Source organism: Leopardus geoffroyi, chromosome B1, assembly GCF_018350155.1.
Source record: "Leopardus geoffroyi isolate Oge1 chromosome B1, O.geoffroyi_Oge1_pat1.0, whole genome shotgun sequence".
Taxonomy (NCBI): domain Eukaryota; kingdom Metazoa; phylum Chordata; class Mammalia; order Carnivora; family Felidae; genus Leopardus; species Leopardus geoffroyi.
The window spans coordinates 132,223,881-132,245,452 of record NC_059327.1 but is presented as its reverse complement, the minus strand read 5'-3'; the positions used below and the strand labels follow the sequence as shown (position 1 = coordinate 132,245,452).

The 21,572-nt window shown below is 38.8% G+C and overlaps 1 protein-coding gene across 4 annotated transcripts in view; it reads left to right on the top strand.

Annotated features, from left to right (window-relative positions):
- HERC3 (HECT and RLD domain containing E3 ubiquitin protein ligase 3) overlaps positions 1-21,572 on the top strand; it is a 112,082-nt gene that overhangs the window by 55,561 nt on the left and 34,949 nt on the right. For all 4 annotated transcript variants that reach the window (XM_045473159.1, XM_045473188.1, XM_045473178.1 and 1 more), the window contains exons 5-16: positions 828-904; positions 1,734-1,955; positions 3,129-3,220; positions 3,974-4,104; positions 4,688-4,848; positions 7,061-7,137; positions 10,735-10,859; positions 12,421-12,480; positions 15,057-15,168; positions 16,036-16,225; positions 18,005-18,168; positions 18,297-18,410. In XM_045473159.1, the coding sequence (XP_045329115.1) occupies positions 828-904; positions 1,734-1,955; positions 3,129-3,220; positions 3,974-4,104; positions 4,688-4,848; positions 7,061-7,137; positions 10,735-10,859; positions 12,421-12,480; positions 15,057-15,168; positions 16,036-16,225; positions 18,005-18,168; positions 18,297-18,410 (1,525 nt within the window). The remainder of the gene's footprint in view (positions 1-827; positions 905-1,733; positions 1,956-3,128; positions 3,221-3,973; positions 4,105-4,687; positions 4,849-7,060; positions 7,138-10,734; positions 10,860-12,420; positions 12,481-15,056; positions 15,169-16,035; positions 16,226-18,004; positions 18,169-18,296; positions 18,411-21,572) is intronic.

The following is a 21,572-nucleotide window of genomic DNA, read 5'->3' as shown; positions in this document are numbered from 1 at the left end:
AGTATACTTACATAGTTATATGAACAGTCTCCATAAATTGTAAAAACCTATCTTGCAAAAATTGAAGTCTGCCCATTAAACAGCAACTCCCTGTTTCTCATCATCAGACTTGATTTGTATGAATTTGAGTACTCTTGATATCTCTCATAAGTGTATTCATAAGATATTTGCCTTTTGTTACTGAATAATTTCACTTAGCATAATGTCTTCTAGTTTCACCCATACTGCAGCATATGTCAGAGTTTCCATTTTTTCGAAGGCTGATTAATATCCCATTGTATGACTATATGACATTTTGTTTTTCCACTCATCTATTGATGGACACTTGAGTTGCTTCTACCTTTTGGCCATTGTGAATAATGCTGTTCTGAACATGGGTCTACAAGTATCTCTTTGGGACCCTGCTTTCAGTTCTTCTAGATATGTACCCAGAAGTGGGATTGCTGGATCATGGCATTGCCCTCATTTTGAAAACCATTTAGACACCAGCCATATTCCTGAGCATCTCTGTTCCATAACTTACTCCATTTGCCCCTCAATTAGAGATGAGAAGGTGGGAATTAACAGAGTTATGGTAGTCGGTTTAAGTGCAGACATGTTTTTTATTTTGTTTCGTTTTGTTTTTTAACAGTAGCTGCCTAACAGTTAGCAGTAGCTGCCTAACTCCTAACCTAGGAAGTTGGTGAAAGAACTAGTAGAATTATATCATTAAGATCATGTATTTGATTTTTAAAAGTCTTCTAGGAAAGATGTTATTGATTACAACTGTTGGGAATATTCCTGATCATTGTGCGTGCCTCTTAAGAGGAAAACCTTTTCTGTTTCAGGTTAATACAAAAACTGAACCAGCAGACGATATTACAAGTTTCCTGTGGCAACTGGCATTGCTTGGCTCTTGCAGCTGGTAATGTAACATTGAAATATTATGCTAACATTATGTTAATTTGGGAAACATTTCTCTTTGCATATATAGGTGATGTTATCTTACCGGACACCTTTAACTAACTGGCTAGGGTCTGTGCAGTGCTGTTGGACAGTGGCATTTCTCAGACAGCCTTTGTGCAGCTTTTCTCAGAGTGTGGACAATGAAGAAAGTGGTCATCAGTGCTCTCAGGGGAGGATGAGTAGGAGGAAGGACCCAACCTCAGTGCTCTTGAACATACAGAAGATTGTTTTTTTGTAGCTACAGTCAAGCTACATTCTACTATCAAGCTTCTAAATAAGTGAAAAAGAAGGTGTTAGAGAAACCTAAGCCAGCAAATAATAATGCATTCCATGTTAGAATAAATTTGAGGGGAAGTTGGTACCAACATGTGCTTGATCCTCTGTGAGATAGTCCAGGTAGAAGCTGGACCTTATGAGCCCTGGGTTTCCTGATCTTGGTGTGGTTAGAACTAGTTCAGCTTGTTTAGTGGATCTAAGCCTGGTAACTGGCCAATTCAAAACTGAATTGACGTAAACATTTAATTTTTTCTTTGCGTAAATGTTCATAGCCTTCAAAGGGCAGTAAGACTCAGTTTATCTCTCTGTTGTCATGACAAGTGGGAGTTTTGGTTTTGGCAGTCTTAATAGTATGAAGTGTCTGTCCCTCGCTCTCAGGAGAGTTTGGTGCGTTGAAGGGGAGCAACTAACAAATGACTCTGCTGGGCAACTATGTTGTTCTAATGAGGTTATTTTTGTGAATGGAACTTGTATCATTTCTCATAATACTAGTTATCCTGTTTTTATTTCAGATGGTCAGTTCTTCACCTGGGGAAAGAATAGCCATGGGCAGCTGGGCCTGGGGAAGGAGTTCCCCTCCCAGGCTAGTCCACAGAGGGTGAGGTCCCTGGAGGGCATCCCCCTGGCTCAGGTGGCTGCAGGAGGAGCTCATAGCTTTGCCCTGTCTCTCTCAGGAGCAGTTTTTGGCTGGGGGATGAATAATGCAGGGCAGCTAGGGCTCAGTGATGAAGAAGGTAAGCAAACTCTTTATATGTATCTCTCTCTTTTTTTTTTTTTTTCCAATCCCAGCTTATTTGTTTAACACATGCTTCTTGAGAGTCTGCTATGTGCTGGACCCATGTTAGGTACTAAGGGTGCAACAGTGAACAAGAAAGATAATACCTTTGGCTTAGTGGAGATTGCATGCTAGTGGGCAGAAGTAAACAACAGACCAGTAAATATATAGTATGTCAGAGGGTTTGAGAGAAGAGTTAACCTGTTTTACATAAGGCTTCCTGGGAGGGTCTGCTTGATAAGATATTTGAGCAGATAGAGCCCTGCAGTCAAAGGGAACAGGGTGTATAGAGGCTGTGATGTGGGAAGATAGATGGTGTGCTCGAGTGAAATGAGAGGGGAGAAGAGTAGCAGAGCTGGAGATCAGAGACGCAGTATAGGCCCAGTGATGCAGGGCCCTATAAGGCAAAGGAAAGATTTTGGCTTCCCTCAGTGAAAGGGGAAGACACTGGAGGTTTTGAGGAGAAGAGTGATCTAATTTCACTTTGGCTATCACGGTCCAGGGGAGGCTAGAAGACCAGTTTGGAGACAGTGGGAATAAAGTTGGATTTTAATATACTTTGAAGGCGGAGCCAGTTGGTTTTGCACATTGTTGGGTGTGTGGTTTGAAATAAAAAGAGAACTAGAAAGATAAAGGTACCATTTATGGAATGAGGAAAACTGTGTGTGTGCACGCGTGTGCATGTGTGTGTGTGTGTGTGGTGCATGTGGTGAGAGTGGGCAGAGTTGGAAAGTGTGGGGAAACCATGAGTTAGGTTTTAGATGTATTAAAAACGAGATGTCTGGGATGCCTGGGTGGCTCAGTCAAGTGTTAGACTCTTGATTTCGGCTCAGGTCATGATCTCATGGTTCTTGAGATCAAGCCTCACATCGGGCTTCATGCTGGTAGTGCAGAGCCTGCTTGAGATTCTCTCTCTCACTCCCTCTTTCTCTCTGCCCCTTATCCCCTCAAAAATAAATAACCCTAAAAAAACATGGTATCTGCTAGACATTCCAGTGGACGTGTAGGCAGAAAGGAGAATATGTGAGTCAGGAATCCAGGGGGACCCAAAATTCATGTCAAGATAGCTGTGTTTGATATTTCATCTCAAAGACAAAACGGTAGTGACATTCTGATTTTTCTCTTATTTTAGATCGAGAGTCTCCTTGCCACGTGAAACTCTTACGAACCCAAAAAGTCGTCTATATTAGTTGTGGAGAAGAACACACAGCAGTCCTCACAAAAGTAAGGGACTCAGAGTGTTCTGGTTTGTTCTGTGATGCTTTCTTTGTTGCTAGATATGACACAGATGATTATTATTACTTGATTATTTTTGATAGCATTTTTTAGCATAGTGATGGTGTTTAAAAATAGCTCAATATAATCTTAAAATATATAGCAACATTTTTTTGTTCCTGTAAAACAATTAAATATGTGAAAAATAAAGAGCAATGTACTTAATGTTTTAAAATTATCAACTTATTTCTTCTAAAACAGTTATATCTAGAGAGAATGAAAATGTATTTTTACATTGAACAAATACTGTTATAGATTCACTTTAGTAAAATGTGTTAGCATTTATTCAAGTACAGCAGGGAATAAAGTAGCTCACTAACCAAGGAGTTTGTGGAGCATTTAATTTATTATATACGAATGATTGTGCAAAATCATGCCATGTCATCTACCTCTGTTTCTCCTTATTTTGTTTGCTTCCAAACACATCATTATACTTTCAAACAACTTTCGAAATTTAAAGATGGCGCCTATTCCCTTGAGCAGTGCTGTCTTTGTTCCATAAAGATATAGTTTTAATTTCCTTTATTATTATTATTTTTTATTTAATGAACATACTAAAGATGTGATTTGGGTGAAGGATCATGTGAGTGTAGTGTTCTTGTACAGACTGCTGTGATAAGAATTTTGCATACAGAGATTTTTAGAGGAGTGTACTCAAACTCAGAGATACAGTGCGGTCATGTGGTATTTGTCCCTTGTTAGAGTGGAGGTGTGTTTACCTTTGGTGCTGGTTCCTGTGGGCAACTTGGACATGATTCCATGAACGATGAGGTTAATCCAAGAAGAGTTCTGGAGCTGATGGGCAGTGAAGTAACGCAGATTGCTTGTGGCCGGTGAGTGCTCCTCAGAGCTTCCTAGTGTCTATTAAGACCCAGAAATGAATTTTGTCTTTGTCGTGACCAAGCATATGGATCAGTATCTTAAGAGATCTTAACTGCATACACACCTATGGGGAAAGTTTGGAGAGAGTCTAATCTGAGCAGTGTGTGACAAGGATGGGTTTGAGATGAGTGGATCAAGTTGGGGACATTAGGTTTCTTCTGGGATAAAGACTGGTAGGATAGGGGGGAAGACATGAAGAAAGGAAAGTGAGAGAGCCTCAAAGAACTTCTTGGAAATTTTGCCTGGTCCACCCTGCTTCTTCTCTGTCATCCCACAGGCCAAATACAGCAGGCCATGCAGCCTTTTCTAAGTCTTGCCCATCCTTCTTGTTGCCTAGAGTCTCAGAGAAGGGCAGCATTATGGAGAGCCAGCTGCTGCTTGCTTGCAAACAGTCACATGTAAATATGGGGTAGGATTTCTTAGGGGCATCCCTAGGTATTGCTGTGCTCATATGTGGTGGTTAAAAGAGTCTGAGTGTATATCCCTATTAGTAGAAACTATGCTGGTAAGTTATTTTAAATTATTTTTCCCCAGACAACACACTCTAGCCTTCGTGCCTTCTTCTGGACTCATCTATGCATTCGGTTGTGGAGCAAGAGGTCAATTGGGAACGGGACACACTTGTAACGTTAAGTGCCCATCCCCTGTGAAAGGTTACTGGGCTGCCCATAGTGGCCAGCTTTCAGCCAGAGCTGGTAAGAGTGATTTTCATTGGAATTTAATGGTATTTTAAGTGATAAAAAATTTTTATAGAACACATATCTGTTTTTTACCTTGAAGTCTTTTGGAGGAAATAAATATGAGATATATTCTTTTAACATTGATCAACAAATACTTGAGTAGTTACTATGCATGAGGCCTTATAATTAAGATCCTAGAGATCTCGATTGAGATCAAGCAAAAAATGTTACTTTGGCCCTAAAGACCTTGGTGGTGGTGTATAAATTTTATTTATTATCATTGCTGATAATGAAAGTTAATGTTTATTGAATGCTTAACCAAGCTCCATTACTTAAGCTAAGCACCAAAAACAACCTTAAGAATTGGTGGTTATGATTCCTATGTTGGAGATGAGGAAATTGAGTCTTAGGGAGGTTAAGTAACTTGCCCAAGATTACATAGATTCTGGGGACAGGAATTAAACCCAGGTCTGCCTCATTCTAAAGCCTGTGCTCTTTATGCTTGTGCTGTGTTACCTTTACTTTTGCTACTCTGGTCATAACATGACATGATTTCTTTTTATGCCATTTTTTTTCTTCCCTTAAAAAAATAAGTTAAATAACATAACATCCATTTCATTGGAAATCCAAATAAGGCAGTCACTCTATATGAGTGGCTTGAAATAATAAATCCAGGGGCTGACATGGAGCCGGAGAACCATTAAAAAGAAGTGTGATTTAATAATAACTTTGATTTTGAAGACTATAAAGTGACTTATGGCTTGATTAGGATTTTTAAAAAATGTTTATTTTTATTTATTTTGAGAGAGAGCAAGCAGTGAAAGGGGAGAGAGAGAGGGAGAGAGAGAGGATCCCAAGTAGGCTCCATGCTGTCAGCACAGAGCCCGATGAGGAGCTCAGTCTTAACTGTGAGATCATGACCTGGGCTGAAATTAAGAGTTGGATGCTTAACCGGTGGAGCCATCCAAGTGCCCTGATTAGGATTTTCTTTTTAAACAATAATAACCATAAGTTTTCTGCTGGTTTATAACTTCAGTGCAAGGACTGAGTCTTTTCCTTTTTGTAAATTTGACATATAGCACAAGGCCTGGCACAGACTTCTCAGTCAGTCAAGATGTATGGAATGAATATATGAGCATCTAAAAATGTAGTGGAACTTACAATATAAAATAAACAAAATTTGGTTTTGGTGATGTTCCCCACAGTGAAGGAATGGCTAGTTGTCCTCTTCTCTGTCATTTTAGAATTTCTTTTACCCCAAGGCATTGTAGTCATGCTAGGAATGCATGTGTTTAAGAAATATACCAATTTTAAAAACTCAAGTGTTGTATCAATTAATTTGGAACCACAAATTCTTAAAGTTTCATTACGACCTAATTTATGTGATCATAAATTTGTGTTTGGATGTTTGCCAGGATGATTTTATAACGTTAAGTAGGTAAATTTCAATTCATTATGTAAATGCTGTGGTTTTAGGAACCTTCATGGTAATGTGGGAGCACAGAGGAAGGCATCAAGGAGTATTCCGGTTAGAGGAAGTTTGAGCTGTGTCTTAAAGGATGATTTGGAGTTAGCCAGGTAGAGGACTGTGAGGGAGTGGGCAGTGGTGAGTACCACGGAATCGCACAATTCCAGGAGCACCGTTGCAACTTCGCCCTAGGAGGCACCATCATGGAGAGTACAGTGTGCACGGGGGGTGGTGGTGGAAGGAAAAGATGTGGAGGTAGGGAATAGTGTGGTCTGTTAGCAGTGAAAGCAATGTGGTGGTATTGGAAAGTCACCGTGGATATGGTGTGATGGAAGATAAAGCAGGGAGTAGGAAATGGAGGTCCTTACATGACAAGCTTCATCCTGAAGGGGCTAGAGACCACCACACTCTGATGTTGGATTATTTCTTAGGCATGTTACCGTTGATAGTAGTGACTATTTAAAATTTCAGGTCAGTGGCATGAAAGATGAGAATGAAAAATAGAAACGAGGTCAGGATTAGCTGGCAGTTAGGGAGGGGGTGGAGGTAGGGTTGGAGTGGGGGATACCATTTTATACATTTATTTTTAATCGAAGTAGAAACAGTTTTGGGCAGAGAGCCAGGCGAGAAGGTTTCTTCTCTGATATAAATAAAATGGATAGGAAACTAGTCTGAAGCGTATTTTGGAATATTAGAAAAGGGGATCATGGAAAAAGCTTAATTACTGAAAAATGTGCTGTTGAAAATTTTTTTTGACAGATCGCTTTAAATATCATATTGTTAAGCAGATCTTCTCTGGAGGAGACCAAACTTTCGTACTTTGCTCCAAATATGAGGTAAAATTTCTTTTCACTCTTCTTTGGGGATGGAATAATGGTGAACCAGTATTTATTGTTATAAACAATTACATGAGAGCAACGTTACTCTTTGTTTCTAACAATTTTATCTTATTAAGGTAAGCCAACTAGAACTTGAAGACATTCTCTCTATTTTGCTTCTGTGAAGTACCAATAACTTTCCTGGTATTTTAATCATAGGATTCTGGTTTATAATTTAAAATTATTTGTTTATGTCTGTATTCCAAAAGATATTTAAGGAGGCCCAGAGAGTTTGTAATAACTTTGTTATTATTTGACTTTCCATTTCTTCCCTGTTAAGTAGCAACAAATGCTAGGTATTTGAAAATTTAGCGGGTGTGTTTGATGTGATTGAGTATATGCAAAATATAAAAGAGATGATACAGTATTCAGATATCCTTTATCATTTATCATTTGCTCACAGCACCACACTAAAATTTCAGATTGTCTCCAATGTCACTGTAGTGGGTAAGTCAGGAAGAATGACATTCCAGTATCTTTTCAGGGTTGAAGGGAGAAGAGAAAGTGGTCCAGTATCTATGACAGAGCTTTTAATTGATTCCGTTCTTCTTGGACAAGGGAAGTCATTCTGAAACCAGGGGCACAGATTTGTTTTCTGCCCTGCACTCCCTTCCTTATTTTTGTGCTTTCTCTCCTCTCTTCTTCCTCGCCCACCCGCTTTTATTCAGGAAGCATGTACGGAGGACCAACCATGTATCGTGCATTGATTCTTATCCTCTCATGGAAGAGCAGGGAAGGGTTTCTCATGATGACAGAGGAATCAGAATTGGTTGGGAGGAAAAGAGGAGCTGTGGAGACAAGGGCCCTTTGAGTCCTGGAAATTCTCCCCATTCGACTGATACTTTGCCATCTTTAAATACACAATATTCTTGCCTTCTAGTCAGTATAATTCTATGATGTGGTAGAAGAGGTTGTGCTGGAGTCTGTGGCTTCAGGTTGGACAGTGGAAGTGGACAATTAGATATTTTGCAGGTCAGGAGCCTGGAGAAGGTTCTGTTTAGTGCTACCATCTGGGGTGATTTGGAACTGCTGTGTTAGACCTATTTTAGGCCTGGCTTCAGTGCTTCACAGAGAAATCTTGGAAAACTGAGATGCTTTTTTGTTTCTTCAAAATGCGAGTAAAGTGAAATATGAAAAGCACTAAATCTCTGCAGGATAATAATTTTTTGTCCATAAGTATTAGAGTTTGAAGTATTCATTTCCCTAGGAATTGACTTGAATAAAATTGTACAACTTTAATTTTCCTGTGAAAGTTAACATAAAAACTTAGTTTTACTACTTTTATAAATACAGTACCTGATCTAAGTAGTTGGATTTAAAATTTATTGTACTTAACACTGTTGGGACTGGAAAACAAAACATTGATGAAAAGAATCTAAAATAATGTAAGGTTAAAGAAATAGGGCAGATTAAAGGTTAAACCACTGGTAAGAGGGGTATGCATTAAAAATGTAAGATAACAAAGAAGAAACTAAAAATAGACTATTATTTAGAAAGGTGTTGCTCTTTCTCTTTAAAACTGAAGCCTGTGCACTTCTACTTGAGCATAGATGTTTGTTTAGATACAGAGACTGATAAAATCATGTGTTTACCCTGTTACCATCACACTTGAAGAATCACTTAAAAGACCTAAGAGAAAAGCATCTGTGTAGTGACGGCCTCCATTTCTATAAACACAGCTTATTCAGTGAATGCTAGGTCTGAGGTAGAAGAAGGAAGGGGAGGAGTTGGGTATAGATACTGTTTTACTACCTTTGATTCCACGTCTTGGAAATCTGGTGAATGCAAACCATAGCCCCTTTTTTTCCTTTCTTGTTGTTCACTGGATAGGATTGAATAAGGAATGTTGGGATGTTAGGGTGCATGTGCACCTGTAGGTAACATAATTCTCTCTTTCCCAACAGTTATTCTCAACCTTGGTTGCCCATTGATATCAGCTAGGGGCCTTTTAAAAAACACTGATGCCTCTAGAGATTCTGATTTAATTGGTCTAGAGTGTGACTTGGCCATTAAGATTTTGAAAGCTCTCATGATCCAAAGTTGAGAAAAGTTGATCCTAGGTCAGTTTGTTTTTTCTTTTCGGCCTACGTATAATTAGAAGGCACAGAAAATTCATATCCTTTTCTTGAGTCTTCAAGTGATTCTGAGATTATACTTCATTCAGGACATCTGTAGTTTATCGGACATGTGATGAAGAATGAGAAAGTAGTTCCATGTGAAATGTTTTATTGTAAGTATATGTTAGAGTCTCTGTTCAGCTACCACTGTAAATGAGGAAAGTAATTAAAATTTAGATAACACCCGTGGTTTTAAGACTAGGGTGAAGAGGCAGTCTTGCATGTGTGTGTTCAAGTGTCTACTTTGTCTTATGATTTTTCTCTGTGTCATTCAAGATGAATTTGTTCTCTCTTAGATGTCTGTGGCCATTTTAATAAAATAATTATCAAGACCCAGATGATCAAAAACATTGTCAGACGTGTGATTTGTTATATGCCTTTCTCCTTTCCCCTTATTATATAATATCTTACAACTATGGGGGAAGTAACAAAGAAAATTTACTTTGGAAGTTGTATTTTCATGTGTAGGTACAAAGGAGGAAAAAATAATCATGTTATGAATTGATGGATGAATGGTTTAATATAACCTTTTCCCTCTTTTCTAGTGACAGTTATGGAGGGTATAAAGCACTTTCAACTTTTTCTTAGTTCTAGATCAAGAATAGGTTTTGGGTAATATCAGTTGAATAAGATAAATTATGGAAGACAAAAGTGCTTATATTTTTTAAAATCTCACTGAAGAAAGGATGTATAATGCTTGTAGCATTTGGAATTGTCGAGGCCATTATTGACATGTCCTTTTTGGCACCTTCCTTACAAATGCATAACTATATACCTGGAGCAAGAAATTAAGAGTCATTACGTTTTCATAGATTATTTGCAATATAGATTATAACTTAACTTTTTAATAATACATTTTGTTGGAGTTGTGTGACTAGTTATGGCAAATGATCAATACCTTAAAAGCCTTGATGTTACAGTGATTCAAAGCAGAGGGGAATGAAGTGTGGAAAAGCCATATTGGGTTTGTTTCTCTGGGAAACAGGCTGTGAGACTGAGATTTATGTTGAAACAGTCTTTCAGGGGAGTGTGGTAGGAAGGCATCTATTTAGGGATGAAGGAGGCAGCCCTGGGCCTGCAGGGAGAGACTGCGGATCTGTGTAACAGAGGCCTAAGCCAGTCTCCTCGGGAGCTCTGAAGTCAGGATGGCTCTTCAGCCAGTCCTGAGTGGAGGCAAGGAGGCTAAGCCTTTATACTACACCTCTACCTGCCCCTGGACGTTAGAGGGATGAAGCAGTGGCCAAGGGCAGTTCTCGGAGTGTAGCCCAGCTGGGAGCTGTTGGGAGCTTACGCTCTCAGCAGCTCAGGGAGTGTAGAGGGGGGTGTGGGCAGCACACCCCAGCTCCTGTGAACACAAGATTGAGAATATATGAGGAGAAAGAGAAAAGATCCAACCTACATAATTTCTCTTTTTTTACTGTTATATTTAATCCTCCAGAATTCTTCCCCTGCTGTTGACTTTAGGACGATGAACCAAGCACATTACACCAGTCTAATAAATGATGAAACCATAGCAGTTTGGAGACAAAAACTCTCAGAACACAACAATGCAAATACAATCAAGTATGTGGCTGCTTGTTTTCATTTTCATTTTTCCAGAGTACGTTGGAATCTTTTAGCTCAGTAATTTCCCCTACTTCCGTATTGAGGTTATGAATGGAGTTTTACATTTTAGGGAATCTTTTTATTGTTTTTGTTTTTCTGGCACGTATTTCTTGAGGATTTGGTGTCCTTAGCCCCAGATAACATAATAATTTTTGCCCCCATTCTCTCAGAGTGTGTCCCTTAACCTTACCTTATTCAGATCTTAAAAATCCTGACTGATGAAGGCATGGGTTAGCCTTTATGTTAAAAAAGCTCAGTTTTATGGTTTAACATCAAGAGTTTCTTCATATGTGGATCCCAAAGCATCCCAAAAGTAAGACAAATGTTAGCTTACCTAACCTGAATAATTTCTAGCATTTTCACATTCAGAATGATTAGTCGAGATGGTAATATAATGCCAAATTGAGAAAATAAAGTAAAAAGGATTGATGCCTTTTATCCAGTTTATTTTAAAGGAGAAATTTTTTTGTGCACATTTTTATACATTTTCATTGACTTTCCTTAGTATTTTCATTTTCCTGCCATCTAATATTTGGGAATGAATGAATCATGTTCTGTGTACATTGTACACTGAAATGTGTATATCTTCTTTATGACATAGAGTATAATAGGGCAAATGACCAGAGCCCTAAACTTTGGGGTGCACCGGGATCATTGAGAATGCCCTTAAGCAGTTCATGGCGGGCCTCAGAATTTCTCTAACCTTAGGTGGGTCTGATGAGGAATTCAGGCTAGAAGGATGTGGGGGTGAGGGAAGGGGACTAGACTCATCATGAGAGGGGCAGGATGGATTCCGCTTTCCTGGGACCTTGACAGTTTACTAGTTCCCAGTTCTCTCATTTATAAAATGAGGGGATGGAAGAAGTTATCTCTAAAGACCATTCTTGACCCAGAAGTTATTGCAACCCCCTCCTTAACCATGTATTTGTTGTATTCCTTCCCTTTTCTATATACTAGATGAGAGGGTCCAAGACTCTACACACGCAGTTTCATTCTGGGTCTTCAGACACTAGCTATTTTCCCAGAGCCTCTGTTATCTAAGTAATAGGAATAAACACTCACTTCACTTATTTTCAGTTTCTTTCTCAGATAAGAAACAAAATAGAAGGCAGTGGTTGTTTACTTATTAATTTGCAAAGACAGTTTCTGTGTTTGGGAGATAACAGCTCAACATCTCTTTTTTGATTATATTTTGTTTGTGTTGGGAGATGAGCTGGGGAGTATCTTAGTTGATGGCAGAAGGTTGTTCGAGATCATTATCAGGTACAAGAATTGTTCTTTCAGTAGCTTTGGTACTTTTGATTTTAACATGACTTATGGAAAACTTAAGTACTTGTCTATTTTGAGATGTGACACAATGTTTCTCTACAGCAAATGTACGTTTTCCAAGGCTTCATCTGGGTAAGAAAGAGCTGCTATTAATGAAACCCTGGAATAGATGACTAGTCTATTATTGAGGCTTGAGTAACCATTTATTTGTAATTATTAAAGGCTTGCCTACCTTTTTCTTTCTGAGCAGTGGTGTTGTTCAGATATTATCTTCTGCAGCCTGTTGGAATGGAAGTTTTCTTGAAAAAAAGTAAGTGATTTAGAATCTTAAAAAAATACCCACATGTGATGCAAATACTTACTCAGCAAGGCAGTGAAAGACTTCTGTTCTCTTTGATGGTGGTTGGCCTTAATTCACTGATGATGATTTGTGCAAAACTTGGAATGCCTAATAATGATGAATGAGAGGGTGTCAGGAAGGGCAATGCTGATTCATGCCTGGTTGGCAAAGCAGCAGATTAGCATAGAGACTATCTCAGAAAGAGTTGGTGTAATCAATAGTAAGATTTCTCAGGTTTTTCTAAAATGGTATCCCCACGTGTGCACTGTATTTGTTCTTAAATTCTTAATTATTTAATCTCCTGGGTTTCATCGGTTTGCTTTCCCCATAGATTTTTCTTTTCTCAAAACCAGTGAGCTCAGGGGGTGTTCCAAGGAAGCTTCAGGAGTTCCTTGGACTTAGGGCTAGCCCAGTTCACCAGGAGATTATTCGGACTGAATTTCCAGGTAGTAAAATAGTGTTTCTTTGCTTGGCCTTATCCCTTCTGCAGGTATCCCCCTGAAGAACCTCATGCAGCAGAAGGGTTTTGTCACGGGTTTTGATCTTTGGGGACCCCAATTCTCGACCATCTCTCAATCCTTTTTGTCAGTGACCAGGCAAATGAAATCCCAAGAAGAACTTAGAATTCAGTTCTGTATGTGAATCCCACTCCCTCCCCCACCAAAAAATGATGTCCCTAACTGGGTTGCAAGAGGTCATCTCAGAAACTTTTCTTCTGTTACAGCTAGAGATTGCCAAGTCATTTGTTTGTATCATTAGGGCAGCTGGAATGAGCTCATCCAGTTTATTTCAGCTTTAATATTTAGCTTTTTCCTTTAGGGAAAAGTCTTCAGGATTGTGCTGATGTTGGTTTTTTAGAAGTGGTTTTCCACCAGGCTGATTTATCTTCTAAGAGGACATTTGGCAATGTCCGGTGACATTTTTTGGTTGTTACAATGGGGGAGGGTATACTACTGGCATCTAGTGGGCCAAGACCAAGGATGCTGCTAAGCACCTCACAATCCTGTTCACCCAACAAAGAATTATTTGATCCCAAAAGTCAATAGCACCAAGGTTGAGAAACCTTGTTCTAGAAGGACAGATTTTATGAAGGTTGGGAATGGCTCTTCGCCAGACTTGTTAGGTTATTCATCTTAGGATCATGAATTCCATAGAGGTGGATAAGGCCTTTATTTTTTTAACTGACAACTGTACTATTTCAGGATTTCTGCTTATATAGCTTATGAACAATGCCTCACAGGAAACCGATTGAAGTAAAAGACCACTTTTGCAAAGAATAAATACATTTAGATAAAATGTTTTATTTTTTCTTTTTTTTTTTTTTTTTTTTTTTAAATTTTTTTTTTTTTTCAACGTTTATTTATTTTTGGGACAGAGAGAGACAGAGCATGAACGGGGGAGGGGCAGAGAGAGAGAGACACAGAATCGGAAACAGGCTCCAGGCTCTGAGCCATCAGCCCAGAGCCTGACGTGGGGCTCAAACTCACAGACGGCGAGATCGTGACCTGGCTGAAGTCGGACGCTTAACCGACTGCGCCACCCAGGCGCCCCTTTTATTTTTTCTTAATAGCGTGACAGAAAGTACCTCTAAGCATATAGAAGGTTACATATAGGACACCAGAATTAATTTCTGTGTTTGGTGTAGATCTATTTTTAGAGCAATAACAACAAAGGACCCAACAAACAAAGCCCAAGCATCTCTTGATTTGACCATTTAGGTTTCAATGCATATGTTGTTGTTTTTTTTAATGTTAGAAACTCTCTGTTTTTATAAGTTACAGCATTGCTGTCAGATAGTGTTAAAACTATTAGATGTGTCCATTACCCATCAACAGAAGTCTATTTTGCAAATAGAAAGTTATTTTGTAATTAATAGATTTGGTATATTCAAGAGTGGGAATTTAAAAGAGACATTCTAAGTCTCAAAAAGGCTATGACTTTATATAAAGATAGGAAAAACGATTAGTTGCTAGGAAGTTAAAAACAGTATCAGTGAAATTAGTCCTTAGGTGTATTTAATTGTATCCCTTGTATAAGACGTTAACTTTGTATTTGTTGTGGATTTGATTTTTTTAACACTTTATTGAGAAAAGTTTTAAACAAGGAGTTTTGTTCTACCTGCCATTTGTTGATGATTGGGCCAGTTTGCACAGGGGATGTTTTTGCACCTAGGCACAGCATCTCTACATCTAGTTCAGTGTACCATAATTACAGAGAAAGGCAAACACACAAGAGTAAATCATGGAAATAACACTCTGCTTATAAGTTTCACGATAATCTCAAGTCGAAATGATGACTTGCTTGTACTTTGAATTGAAGGAAAAAAACACTTGAAAACTTTAAGATCATCTTGGAAAAGGGGTTCCATCCAGAGCTTGATTCTGTTGGGCTTCCTTAAAGTATAATATTTTTACACAGCTTGTCTGCTGGGTCAAATTTAAATCTGATCGGTATGGATAGACTATTTTGTCTCCCTACTTCTAATTCCCAACAGAGTGTTTGCTTTGTTTTTCTTTTATTAACACACATTTGAAATTTTTGTTTAGAATTGATGAACATTTTAAAACAAGTCCCAAAATCCCTGGGATTGACCTGAACTCAACGAGGGTGTTATTTGAGAAGTTAATGAGCTCCCAGCACTCCATGATTCTAGAGCAGGTAAGTTCTATATATTTGCAGAATGTATTCTTTTTTAAATTTTTTTAAATGTTTGTTTATTTTTGAGAGAGCACAAATAGGGGAGGGGCAGAGAAAGGGGGACAGAGGATCTGAAGTGGGCTCTGTGCTGATAGGCTGACAGCATTGAGCCCATCATGGGGCTCAAACTCATGAACCACAAGATCATAACCTGAGCGAAAGTCTGACACTCAACCAACTTGAGCCACCCAGGCACTCCTGCAGAGTATATTCTTCTTTTTTATTTTTTTTAATGTTTATTTATTTTTGAGAGAGAGAGTGTGTGTACATGAATGAGCCGGGGTGGGGCAGAGAGAGAGGGAGACCTAGAATCCTAACAGGCTCCAGGCTCTGAGCTGTCAGCACAGAGCCTGACAAGGGACTTGAACCCACGAACTGTGAGATCATGACCTGAGCCAAAGTTGGATGCTTAACCAACTGAGCCACCCAGGCGCCCTCAGAGTATATTCTTAAAAATGCATTTTTGTATTGCAATAATTCAACTTTAAAGAGAAACAAAAGAGTGTAAGATAAGAAGGCATAAAGCTTGTATAAATCTTAATTCTACAATATTCACTTCGGGAATTTGACCTACCTTGAGCTTTCTTTTTAGCTTAAATCTTTTGAAGGAAATGCCCTTCCAGAGAAGTCTGCACAGGTGGAGATGTTTGACTTTTCATTCCATTGGTGTATCTCCTAAGCACCACTAGTGCCTGGCTCATGGTTGATTCTCTGTGCATACCGACTGAGTGGGAGTTGAGAGGCTATCGAAAAGCTTATGAATTTAGAGATCAGGTAACTAGATCTCAGCAATGTTTGAATTTCTCAGTATTCTTTTCTCTCATACAGATCTTAAACAGCTTTGAAAGTTGCCTGATTCCTCAGTTGTCAAGTTCACCACCAGATGTTGAAGCCATGAGAATCTATTTAATACTACCTGAGTTCCCCCTGCTCCAGGATTCCAAGTATTACATAACATTGACTATTCCCCTGGCAATGGCCATTCTGCGGTTGGATACAAACCCCAGCAAAGTATTAGGTGAATTTGCTAAAATCAATACCAGTGGTTTTGTATTTTTTATTTCATTGGTGTGACCACTGGCTCTCAGTGGACTGAGATCTGAGAATCTATTTGTTGCCCTTTAATATCCTTAACATTCAAACCTTTCTTTCTTTGCTGTTGTCTTCTAACTGGCCATATTTGCAGTATGAGCAAATCGAACCATCATTTAGGTTATTTGAAATGATTCATGCCAGACTCGTCTTGATTTTTAAATATTCACGAAGTTAGATTAACTTTAAACTATTTTTTCACCTCCTACATTTGCTAGTAGTTAATAGTGCCTCAAGAATTAGTGTCTGTCTGTTGCTCTTTCTCCTATACCTAATTTAGGGGGTGGGAGTGAAATGAATAGTTTGGTGTGATGCACAGGTCTCCAAAAGAGGAGAGGAAGAAATGACCTAGTGGAGACTTACCAAATGTTTGTTCTGTTTTTCTTTTTTAGGACAGTTGAGTCCACACTGATTTTTGCAGGCTACGGACACTTTGCTGAGATAAGAACCTTCCGTTCCTCAGTGAATTGGAGAGTGTCTCATGGAAGTAGCGCCTGAGATGTTTTTATTAATCAAGTGCAGAAAGTCTGTCACCTGGGTTTTTCCCTTTTTTTTTTTTTCCTGGTAAATTTTTTAGGTGTTCATTGCAACTCAGTAACTTCTGTGTTCCAAATGGACTAGGATGTTACTTGAGTGTGTCTCCCCATAAGTAAAGAGACCTGTGTTCCTGAGGATGGAATACTGGCTTTTCCATACTGCTTCTACCTTTGCAGAAGATATAAAAACAAAGAATAATGGAAGCACTAGTAATATGTTAGTCCTTAGTTTTGTTTTTTTAAGATCAAAGCCCTTCGTGGCCTATCTTTTCAGGTGTTCTAATAGGCTATGAAGTAGAGAGATGGCAATCTCTGAAGGAATTTTACCTGATGTTTAGGGTTTTTTTTAATTTTTATTTTTATTTTTTCAGGTAGGACAGTACAAAGAGATCAGAGTTGTTTAGTTTTACACTTGTTTTTAACTTCTAATGAAAGAAATTTAAATTTAAAAGAATATCTCAGAATGTGGAAAACTCTGTAGGTACCTACTCACACAAATTCACGATTATCAATATTTGGCCCTTTTTGTTTTCTATGTTCCCCTTACCACCACCTTTTTACTTTTGCTGAAATATTTTTTAAAAATCATAGACATCATGTCATCTCATCCTTTAAGTATTTCAGTATGGCTGAATTTATTTCTGACAATGTAGAAACCAATGGTCTAGCCTTCTTGTCTGGTTATGAGAAAGCACAGTTTGGGGAGAAACAGAAACAGTAGTTTTACAACTAATGAAGCCTCTTGATGGGAAGGCATGGCTTCCATACTGCTGCTGCTTCTGGGGTGTGTCGTCCTATGCATCCCTGGTACAGGATGTAGGTGGAGGCAGAGTTGAGGGCAGCAAAGATGATGATATCTGAATGCTCCTACCTGCAACATGTGTCTTAACATCTTGTCCACATGGATCTTTGGAACTGAATGTTTAGCTTGGCCTTCCGAATGAGTCTTTGAGAAAAAAAATCAGATCAAGCTTTACAAAAAAAGCTCCAGGGGGTTCTTGTGCTCTCCAGAAATGCTTTAATGTATTCTTTTTAAAGTCAGTTTTGGGAAACTGTATTTTAGACTAATGTTTATTTTTTAGCCGGAGCAGTTTTTAGCTAGTAGGCAGAAGACATAAATAATTGATCAAAAATACATGCTGAAACATGTCTTTTCTTTCTTTCTAAAGATAACTGGTGGTCTCAGGTATGCCCAAAATATTTCATGAAGCTGGTAAACCTCTATAAAGGTGCAGTCGTGTACCTACTGAGAGGAAGAAAGACATTCTTAATTCCCGTACTGTTTAACAATTATATTACAGCAGCTCTCAAGCTCTTGGAGAAGTTGTATAAGGTGAGTATAGAGAGGAGCCTGTGGGGAGAGGGGTGAATAGATGGTAGGCTCAAATGTCCTACTGAGTTTGTGGAAAGCCATTTTCCAATTGTTTGGGTTTTAATTGTCCTCACTTGGTTCTTCATCAGGTAAATCTCAAAGTGAAGCATGTTGAATATGATACATTTTACATTCCTGAGATTTCCAATCTTGTGGACATTCAGGAAGACTACCTCATGTGGTTCTTGCATCAAGCAGGCATGGTAAGAATTCATCTAAAGCATATTCTTAAAGCTTTAGTCTTTTCTCAGAGTACAAATAAGGACAAGAAAAGCCCAATCTGAGCTGTACAATTTGTCCTTGACTTTGGTGTTAATGTCACAGTGTTTTGGCTGGCTTTGCATTCTTGAAACTTTTGAAGTGTTTGAGACATCATAAATGGCCAATAAGGAGTCATAAATGGGTGATCAGCCAGAATGGTATAAACTTTAATTAGTTGCCAACATTTTAAAATCAAGGTATCTAAAGTAGTCACAGTTGTAGAAGCAGAAAGTAGCCTGGTGGTTACTGGGACCTGGGGGAAGGAAAATGGAGAGTTGTTTAATAGGTAGAGAGCTTCAGTTTTGCAAGATGAAAAAGTTCTGGAGATCTGCATAATAATGTGAATATAGTTAACACTACTGAGTTGTACACTTAAAAGTGATAAAGATGGCAAACTTTATGTTACGTGTCTCTTACCATAAAAAAGTCAAGATACGTAAAATGAATTTCTAGTTTTTCTTGGAACTTAGAAGATCTGGCAACATGACCTGTCCTCCCAGATGGTACCAGTTGGCTAGAGTTCAATAGTAGCTCTTTAGATGAGGCTTATATGTGCCACAGTCCACACTGTCACTGGATTTTGACATTGAGGAAAGGATCATTTGCTAATTACCATCTTCCAGTAGCTAGCTTACTTCAGTTGTCTTACGTCAGTGCCTGAACCCGGTAGGCCACCTCTGATTTGGGATTATGGGTGTGAAGATGTCACATATCCCCGACCTAGCTCTCAGCATATGTTAGATGAGCCATCCAAGGGACTGAAGATTCCTGCCTGTCACCGTGGCTCTGCAAGAGCTGCTCAGTTTGATTGCAGACTGTCTTGGGACCTATACAAGGCTTTTTAGGACCTCCCATCTGTGGAGTATGTATACATTTGAGTTAGGTCAGAAAACAGAATGATAATTTGGCCACCATATTTAGTGAAGTCATGTGTAGCAGATACATTTGGTGTGAATCCTGGCCAGTTTAACAGATACATCACTACATTGAGGCAGTATTTTCCCTGTAGAGTTTTTGGAGGTCAGTAGTGCAGTAGTGGTTTCTAATAACAAGGACTATAAGGTTTATTTAACTAAGAAAGATTATTTGCTTTGTCAAATAATAGATGATCAGTGCTAGACACAGTAATGTGTTTTTAATAAGCTTTTATTATAACCTTGACCTTGAAAAAACAAAATACTTTTCAATAAAAATGGGTTAGAATCTTCTAAATGGGTTTACATGGGAAATATAACGTGCAGGCTAGCAATGAACTCTTGCTTTCACATGCTAATTTAGAAATTGTAAAAAGAAGCTTTTCTGTTTTATCAACTTGCAAGTAGCTAGTCATGGCAAAATAAAATGTTAAGAGCTGAAATAAGCTTTATGAATTATTTAGGCTGTTTTGTTTGTAGGTGAGGAAATGGAGGCCCACAGAAGTTCAACAATTTTCCCACCAATTTAGTTAGTTTCATAAAAGCCAATTCTTCTGACTTTGAATCTGCCCTTTCTGTGACTGGATGCTGAATAAAATACTTCTAATGAACCCTAATTCTTTTTGACGCTGAAAAAGAAGTTGCTGGTGTTAGAAATCTGGATTATCATGATTGAAGTCTGTGAATGGAGGTACTTAAGTGGGCAACTTTTACAAATTTTTTTTGTTTTAATTTTTTTTTAATGTTTATCTTTGAGAAAGAGCATATGAGCAGGGGAGGGGCAGAGAGAGAGACACACACACACAGAATCCGGAGTAGGCTCCAGGCTTTGCGCTGTCAGCACAGAGCCCAATGCAGGGCCTAAACTCATGAACTGTGATATCATGACCTGAGCTGAAGTCGGACGCTTAACCAACTGAGCCACCCAGGCGCCCCTACAACTTTTTTAAAGTTTATTTATTTATTTTGAGTGAGAGAGAGAGAGAGAACAAGTGGGGGAGGGGTAGAAAGAGGGAGAGACAGAATCCCAAGAAGGTCCCTGCTGTCAGTGCAGAGTCCGATGTGGGGTCAATCTCATAAACCGTGAGATCATGACCTGAGCTGAGATCCAGAGTTGGATGCTTAACCAACTGAGCCACCCAGACGCCCCTACAGCTTTTTTACGTTTTTTCTCTTAACATATGATAAGCACATATAGGTCTTGAATACCAGATGCTCATCTCTTCTTTAGTATTGCAGGTAGTTATTACAGAAAGATAGAAAATTAGTAGGTCAAATTATAGTGTGGCCTTTTGTGATTTCTGTGGAATTTTCTTTTATTGTATAAGGTATAGTATTATTAGAAATTGAAGTTTAAATTTCTTGCTGTCTTGCGTTTTAATCTAGAATGCCAAAGCTATTTTGTACGTAAATTTATTTTATTAATTTTTTTTTTTAATTAAGTAGGTTCCATGCCCAACATGGGGCTTAAACTCATGATCCTGGGATCAAGAGTCACATGCTCTACGGACTGAACTAGCCAGGCACCCCTGTTTCATACATAAATTTATATACTTTTTAAATTACTTTCATTAAAATTTTTTTAATGTTTATTTTTGAGAGTGAGAGCGAGAGACTGTGACCGGAGGAGAGGCAGAGAGAGAGGGAGACACAGAATCTGAAGCAGGCTCCAGGCTCTGTCAGCAAAGAGCCCAGTGTGGGGCTTGAACCTGGACTGTGAGATCATGACCTGAAGTCGGATGCTTAAAGACTGAGCCAACCAGGCACCCATGTTTTATTATTATTATTACTTTTTAATGTTTATTTATTTTTGAGAGAGAGAGACAGACAGACAATGTGTGAGCAGGGGAGGGACAGAGAAAGGGAGACATAGAATCCAAGGCAGGCTCCAGGCTCAGCCATCAGCACAGAGCCCAACACGGGGCTCAAACTCATGAGCTGTGAGATCATGACCTGAGCCAAAGTCGGTCACCCAACTGACTGCGCCATCCAGGTGCCCCTTATTATTTTTAAAATATTTTATTTATTTTTGAAAGAGAGCGAGCACGAGTGGGGCAGGGGCAGAGAGAGAGAAGGGGAGACAGAGGATCTGAAGTGGGCTCCACACTGACAGCAGTGAGCCCATGTGGGGCTCGAACTCATGAACCACAAGATCATGACCTGAACCAAAGTCAGATACTCAACTGACTG